We start from the raw sequence: 8,310 nt of genomic DNA, 5'->3' as shown, positions 1-8,310 counted from the left end.
TATTCATTTACATCCCATATTGATAATGTTTTCACGGACGATAATGAATGGCTGCTGGACAGCATCCTGCCATAAGTCTATCCAAGACTGATAGACGATCGGGACCCTTTTGAGGACGTAAAGTTGCACATTCCCCGTTGGTATGGTTTGTGGTCTGTTGTTCAGCGCCACACGCACAGAAAGAAGATGCTACTCCTCGTTAGTGCGCTGCTAGAAAAGCAACGACGTCCGTGCAAAGGTAATTAAAACTTATGAAAGCCTGGCTCAGCAAGGACAGGATGTTGCGGCTAGAGTTTGGTGAGAGGCCAAAAGGCTCAGGCATAGAGATTAGGCATAGCATAATGTGATATTCACGATGTCTGTGAATATTTTGTACAAATGGCGAAAGTTACAATTGAAATAAAAGACAACCAAAATTAGGAACTAAGTTAATTATTATCAATTATGGCAAGAGTAGTTTTTTCACTTATCTTTGAATTTCCTTTTATATAATATACCATTTAAAAATTTTCTTCACCGTACAAGGTATAATTAAGAACCAATCTAATTTTTGAAAATCTATCACCAATTAAACGCATGCTTTACGATTACAATAATAAATTTCGATTTGGCTGACAGTACAGCAGATGGCAACGAAGAAAGTAAACGTTTGCAACTATTTTTGGACTTATATCTGACACGAATCATTCAGACAAGAGCTGTTCCTTTATTAATTTACACGTTTTATTCAAAACCATATGGTATAAATAACAACAGAAGTTTGAAAAGAAATACTTGTTGCAAGTGGAGTGAAGAAAATGTGAGCGAGAGGTGATCGTGATAAAAATTATTTAAAATTGTATTAAAAATTATTCAAAATTGTATTAAAAATTATTCAAAATTGTATTAAAAATTATTCAAAATTGTGTATTATATAGATGATTAACATGCAAACTCTCATGACAATGAGAATCTTTGTCTTTATCGGTTTAATTGCATTGTCTTTCGCTTATCCTTTGCTGGATCACAACCAACTTTTGAGAATCGATGAACAATCAATTTTACCAGAAGTAAGCCTCTTCTAAGAAATAGAAAGTTGTCTTAGTTGTACTAAAATGCAGTTTCATTAAATTTAAGATTGTTATTATTTTGAAATAGAGATTTTCAATTTTTGTTATAAGTTTTGCCTACTGTGGCTGCTACTGAGCCTTTGCATATTCAACAAAGTCTTTTGACATTGTCGAAGATTTTGTTGACTTAATTTGGATTTTGAAGAATGTAACAAAAACCGAAAATAATCTTTTTTAACTTTTTATCTTTACATCAATGTATTTTTCTCAGCCGTCGATGATTCGCTTGCTATCATATGTAGATTTTTTTCAGGAAAATAACGATGATGTCACACTCATTGAAGATGGGATTGATATGTATGAAGTAAATGATGGACCTAACAATATAACAAATTCTTTCATAAATACGTAAGTTTGAGGTATTTGCAAAAGTTGAAACAAAAATTCTACTGAGTTGGTTACGAATCAAATGTGTTCCTGCTAGGTTGAGGAGGCAAAAGTTTGAGAAACAAAAGCGCAACGTGTAATAAAAAATTTTTATCTCACAACATAAATTAAAAATCCTGTTGGTTCCAGACATGGTTTAAATTACAGAAAAATCTAGTACATGCTGGAAATTTTCGTTGAGTATATCTTCTGTAAAGAACAGGAACCATGAAAAACTATAACTAGTCACGACCAGTTTACGAAATTCGCTTTTACAACCTGGTCTCACAACCAAGAGGAAATTTCAATAATAATTTAATAAAAATAAGCATTAAACTTTTCGTTTTAATTGATATCACATCTTTAGTTTTTATGTACAGCTATAATGCGATCAGTAATGAACATTTTATTACCCACAGAACTTATACACGCAAGGAACATATTTCTAAATATTCGGTACCTGGTTGTGGAGTAGAAGATTATGACGAATCGCGTAAGTTTAATAAAAGCTGCCAGTTTTTACTCACAAAAATAATTTTATTGTGTTGTTGTCGCTCAGCTAAGTGACTGTGTAGTTGTTTATAATTTTTAGTTTTTCTCGGTATAACCACCATTTTGTTTTTGAGACAAGGCTCTAACATTAACCGTTGTGTATTGCTACAATGGCTGAACAATTATGAAACTGCTAAAGTGAAGGTAATCTTGTCACATGATTATGATAGAATAAAAAAACGAACTAAAATAGATTGAAAGCAAGTAAAAATACAACAGCAAATATTATAAAATTAGAGTTTCAATTGCAGTATTGTACGTTTTATTATTGCTTAAAATAGAATTGAACATTTAGTAATTTTTGATTGTATAAAATTTCAGGATATCTTGGTTTTTCTGGGAATGCGAGCAATGAAAGATCAAAAAGATTTGTTAAAGGATGTGAGTGTTTCTCATAAAAATATGATTTCCAACAGTTTATTTTTTAAAGTCAAATTGATAAAACGCGGTTGGTTACATGAGTAGGTGCTCACTGCCTACCTACAATCCCTCCTCGGTCTGCCTGAATCATACTTGCAATTGTTTCTTGTTGTTTTTTGATTTATTGAGCTAGCGAGTTGGGATAAAAACCTGATTTTGTATAAACTTACAATGGCTTTAACACGACAACTTAAATCCGTGGTACACATTCATTTCTCTAGCTTGCTTTTTTCGATAATGAAATCAACACAACACAAAGGCAGGCAAAATTGTGTCCAGAAACAACGGCTCCCGGCACGCAGCAAAAGGCGATAATCAGTTGTGGAATCTCTTTGCAGCCAGGCAAGCCACGTCACGCAGAACACAGAAACAACGCAAATTCAATGTCAACAAACTTCATCACAATTTCAATTCTGATCAAGAGGGCAATTGACCCGCCGGAACAGCGGTTAAAAAAGTTCATACAGTTGAAATTTAAGGTTTATCCTTGCTCGGAACAATTAAATGTGAAATTAACAGGCATCTTTAATATGCAGTAGATGTATAGGCTACGGTATCTAAAACAACTTGAATGAAAAATTTTTAAATTTTATTTTTGGGTGAAATTTACTCTGTTTTAACAGGTTTAATTATATTAGTTATTGTTATATTTAGTGAGGAATGTGCTGTATTCTTAATTTCTTGAGTTGTCATACATCACAACTCTTGGATAAGATTGACTGTTTTTATGCAAACTCCTTGTCTAACGTGTAAATATTGTATTTTTTAGTCGGAAAGTTCAGACAGAGGCGTTTGAAATACGTCATCCTTAAATACACAAACGATCTTTCGCGATCACAAATCGACACCACAATGATAAGGTGAGACCTCAGTAAAAAACGATTGAAATACTTCATGAAAAGCAAAAGAAGTAATTATAGGTTTTCAAATTTAGAGCGTTAAACCTTTGGGCTAAGTACACCAATCTTGAGTTTGAAGAGACTCTAAATGAAGAAGACGCCCAGATCAGAATCTCATTCGAACTCGGATCTCATGGGCATTGGCCTCCATTTTGGCCAGGTACTGTTAATATACAGATAAAGTAATCCCAACTGTATTTGACCGCTGCCGTAAACATCTTTAAAATAGTTGAAATACTTACATGCGCGTTTTTTCTTCTACTGCATGCATCCATTTTATTTTATACAGGATCACCAGTTCGGTTGATATCATTATTTTCCTAAAAAAGACCTGTACCAGGTTTTGTAGCTGTCTGGAAAACTACTCACACTTGTTTAGCATAATTATGTTTCATTCGTTGAATTTCATGATATTATACGCTGCTTATATATTACGCTTCAATGGTTCACGACTTGTTCTTAGTATAGGATCTTTTGTCATGTCATTAACAAATTCAAACGTTGATTTTTTGTTTTTATAGGCAGTAATGTAATTGGCCATGCGTCTTATCCCACTGAGGCATCGACTTTTGTACACTTTAATAATGATTGGACATTCAGTACTGCAAGATTAAGTAAATAGTTCATGTTTTTATTCATAAACTATTCTACAGTACTGCGATATAATTTACAGCTGTTAATAGACCGAAAAGTAAAACATTCGACATGTGTATCTTAAATTAGAAAATTTGATTTCTGATGCTTAATGAGTATAGAAACTACGGTCGCTTCGATTGATTTGACTTTTATAAATTTATTAAAAAAAATGAATCTTTGGCTTTTTACAGTTTCTAATTTAGAACATAAAACGTTGACCTATGATTTTCTACGCCACTGTTGTAAGTAAGAATTTGTTTATGGGTCAAAAAGCAATTATTGAAGTATAATTCAATAATTTTAAGTGAAATGAAGTTTGTCTTCAACAAGAATTATATTTTCTAGGCCTTAGGCAAAGAGCAATGAGAATGACAGAGCTTTATCGTGTGGCGGTGCATGAATTTGGCCACAATCTTGGGCTAGCGCATTGTACGCATAAAATGCCTGCGGTCATGTGTAATCCGTTTGATTGGGATCAAGATAAAGGTCTTCATGCTGATGATGTCGCCGGTGTCCAATCATTTTATGGTGAGAATTTCAACTCATAAATTTTGATACAACATACGACAATTGGCAAGAAAAATACGTAGGCTCTAAACTGTTCTCATTGACAGGTGAAGAGGACCTCCCAACAGCAAATCAACTGTGTTGTACATTGATTCAACGTATGCAGACATTTTCTGCCTGGGTTACTATTATTTTGTTACCAGCATATACGTAGATATTTTTATTTTTACCATAATTCTTTTAGGGAATTATGTGAGCTTTATTAGTAGTTTTTAAGTTGACATATTTTTAACAGCAGATTGGTACCATCTCTCCTCCCATAAGCTTAAGGGCGTGTGACTGTCTTTGGAAAGACAGCTACATAACGTCGGTTGTGGAGTGGCGCCATTTTGACTATGATATATTTTTCTCATGATTATAAAGTATAAACAATACGATGTTCCAGAGCGAAATGCATACTGCCCTTCTATGGGCCATGGCCTGTTGAACTGAACTTCCCATGATACTGCTAATTGCCGTTAATCATATATTTTAAAAAAATAAATAAATTGAGAATAACTGTAGCCTATCCTGAGAAAAAAAAGTTAAACGGTCATGATAATTACAATGAAAAGACGTTTTTGAAAAACTTAACTTTGGCAGTTTATAGTATTCTTAAAAGATTTCATACTGCTGATACGACACATTCTATATATTATATTGATACTACCAAATAGCTAAAAGTTAAAATATCAAAGATTTGTTGGTGGCTGAAGTAGTGATGTTTGTAACATCATAGGTGATTCTTTTCGATTAGAATTATCTCTAAGATAAAGGAATAAAAATTGATTCTAAGTTGATTTTTTATGTCAATTTTACTAACATATTCGGCCTATTCGGTCAAAATTTTTTTTTTATTTTTCCATGTAGGAAAAAAAAGAAAAACAAAGAAAAGAACAAAACCTGCTATCAACGTTTGTTCAAACACTACTTCCTTTGATGCCATCTATTTTGGTAAGTATGTGAAAAAGTGTTTCAAAACTGTAAAAGTAAAAGAATAATTCCTTGCTTTATTAACTTTATGTGTAGATTGGTGCATTTACAGTATTTCTTGAAACACATTCCAAAGAACTCATTTTAGTAGGCAGAGTAAGAAATTAAGGTTTTAATAACGATTGCAATGGATATGTTTATATTACAGTTATGAATATGTGCAACAAAAAATATTCGTCTTTAACTACAGATTACAGAACAGAAGGTATTTACGCCATTAAGAGAAGACTTTATTGGAAACTGAATGATTTCGGAGTAATGAAAGGATACCCAAAGAAAGTGAGATCTCTCTGGAAAATGTTCCCTGGCAATATTAATGCTTCATTTTATTCAAAATCATCTAGAAAGACCTACTTCTTCAAAGGTGATTTTGAATCGGATATACATTAGCTGCGTAAAGAGTGAACTAAAAATTCTTGTACAAAAATTCGAAGTAACTATGTATAGATTCAGACATGTGCTATAGAATAAGAAAATTACTATTTCAAGTTGTTTTTATATCAGGAAACCTGGTTTGGAGATACAAAGGCGGTAATTTGGATGCTGGATTCCCTCGACCTACTTCTCGCTATAACATCCCTTCGAATGTGGATGCAGCTATTTCAATAGCAGGAGGAAATTCATATGTTATTAAAGGTAAGTCTAATTTAAAAAAATTTCTAGATGGTAAATTGAATCGCGTGACATAGCACAATTTCATTAACTTAGCATGTGTCTCTCTTAGTAACACTTTAAAATTCTTCATAGAATATCAAAAATTGTCACCATTTCTTATCATTGATATAATTGGAAACCAATCCAAGTAAGCTTGATATAAAAAAAACTTTCATTACACAGGACAATTTGCATTCAAGTTCAATGAGCGACCACAAAGAGGACAAAAAAGAATTCGTCGTCGGCTAAACAAGCTCTGGCCTGGTGCCCCTTCAGATGTAGATGCAGCTATTCAGTGGAGAGATGGTAAGATGCATTGAATTGAAATAATAGAAAATGATTATAAAGTAGTCATGTGGCATAAATTCAATTCCTAGTTTCCCGGTCTAATGGTAAGAGCACTGATAAGACTTTCAAAAGGATTTCGGTTAGAAATCTACAGAGATGCGTCTCTGTCTTTGGCGAGACATCTACAGTATAGTAACGCATAAAAGTGGAATTGAAGACCGGCATTCTTGACTTTCCGTCCACTTTATCTAACTCTTAACAACGTTGCATAAATGCATAGTGTGGATACAGCCAAAAATTGTCAATTTAAAGAAAGACAAGCATATTATGATAATATACGCAATGTAAGCTACTTTACCCTCTACCCAGGATGTAAAAATTTGATGAGTAAATAGAACCAGTCAGGTTCGGGAACTTGTATAATATATTGATAAAGCTGTCGCCATCGTAAAGGCGACTTTCGTTTAATTGTGCGGGTTCGGTTGTATCTTAAATGAAGGATCCTTGTATAACTATTTCATCCTCAATAACATCAAGGAACCAGAACATGGGTTAAGAGACATCAACGTTCATTTTATAACTTGTAATACATTTGGTGGGAGTAATTGCTGAAGGAAAGGCGACCGAGAAAAAGGAACTGGCCACCCTACTCTCGTTAGTGCTGGAGGCTTAGTGTCATGAGAATATAATTTTCCCATTCCCCGGAGCTCAATAACTGAGTATGCTTAGCCATTAGTTATATTGCTTTATAATGTTTTTGGTATTTTATAGGAAACATCTATCTCTTCAAGGGAAATGAATATTGGAGATTTCCAAGCAAAAGCAAGGCCAAAACTCTTCGTCCATTTCCGAGTTATAAAAAATTTCAAGGATTAAGGAAACCCGCAGGAGGAGATTATCCAAAAAACGTGCAAAGACACTGGATTGGATGTAAAAAGAGGAAATCAAAAAAATCTCGAATGTCATCCAAGAAATCGCGAGGTTCATCAAGAAGATTGAGAAATGATTGATTGATGTTGATTGATCTTAATTTTTAATGAACTGATTCCGCATGTGTCAGCTTATCAAAATTTCACTTCAACACTCCGTATTTAATAAATTATCTTAATGTAGTCTTTCTGTGAGTATTTTTAAAATAAATATGGTAAATCTGGCTATGTTTCTCGGCTTTGCGTGCTTATGGTAGATACAAACAAACTCTCAACCGAAGCTCTTTTAGAGACAAATTTGCATATTTTTGGATGAAAGTTATAGATATGGTTTATGTTTGCTTTTTAAAGGAAGACAAGGTTGAGGCAGACAGATTGTTATGTCTCATCAAAACAACTTAATATATTACCCAGGGTCTTTGATAGAATATTTTAGGTCCAGTACCAATAAGATTCTTGGGATGTCAATCAAGACACTTCTCAGAAAAACGCACTATGTCCAAAAAATACCCGGTGGTTCTTTTAAGTTCCTTGGTTCCTTAGAAATGTTACGGGTCTCTGAAATTACCACAGGGCCGGTCTAACAGCTCCTTCTAGACCTTTCCTGGCATCGCTACTGTATAAACCATCACAATATGAAGCAGCTTAGTTGTTTCGTTGTTAAAAGGGCTACAAATGTATATAGTACATTAGTCTATGTTACAAGAGAATGAGAGACAGTCAAAGCTGCTTATGATTTTAACTAGTTAATTTTGCTACTTGGAAACTAGTGATTTCCATGTAGCCAAAGCTGAAGAAAGCATATACTCAATTGTACAATTTAAAATTAATGTTCTAGGCATAAGTTTTTAGTTTAGTTTGTTTTATTTCTGAGCATCACCACGGAAAATAATATAACCTACGCAAAACAAAACAGAG

General features: G+C 33.5%; 1 protein-coding gene across 1 annotated transcript; it reads left to right on the top strand.

Moving 5' to 3' along the window:
* The first annotated feature begins 926 nt into the window (after nucleotides 1-926).
* On the top strand, nucleotides 927-7,473 carry LOC145779435 (stromelysin-1-like). Its single transcript, XM_082591063.1, has 11 exons — nucleotides 927-1,049; nucleotides 1,363-1,457; nucleotides 1,895-1,968; nucleotides 2,349-2,408; nucleotides 3,217-3,307; nucleotides 3,382-3,506; nucleotides 4,328-4,510; nucleotides 5,712-5,885; nucleotides 6,026-6,157; nucleotides 6,359-6,481; nucleotides 7,235-7,473. Exons 1-11 carry the CDS (start codon nucleotides 927-929, stop codon nucleotides 7,471-7,473), a joined length of 1,419 nt encoding a protein of 472 aa, XP_082447189.1.
* Nucleotides 7,474-8,310: the final 837 nt, after the last annotated feature.

The sequence above is a fragment of the Aplidium turbinatum genome, chromosome 1 (genome assembly GCF_918807975.1).
Source record: "Aplidium turbinatum chromosome 1, kaAplTurb1.1, whole genome shotgun sequence".
NCBI classification, from domain to species: domain Eukaryota; kingdom Metazoa; phylum Chordata; class Ascidiacea; order Aplousobranchia; family Polyclinidae; genus Aplidium; species Aplidium turbinatum.
Note: the sequence above shows the minus strand (reverse complement) of the source record. Positions and strands in the feature narration are given on the sequence as shown.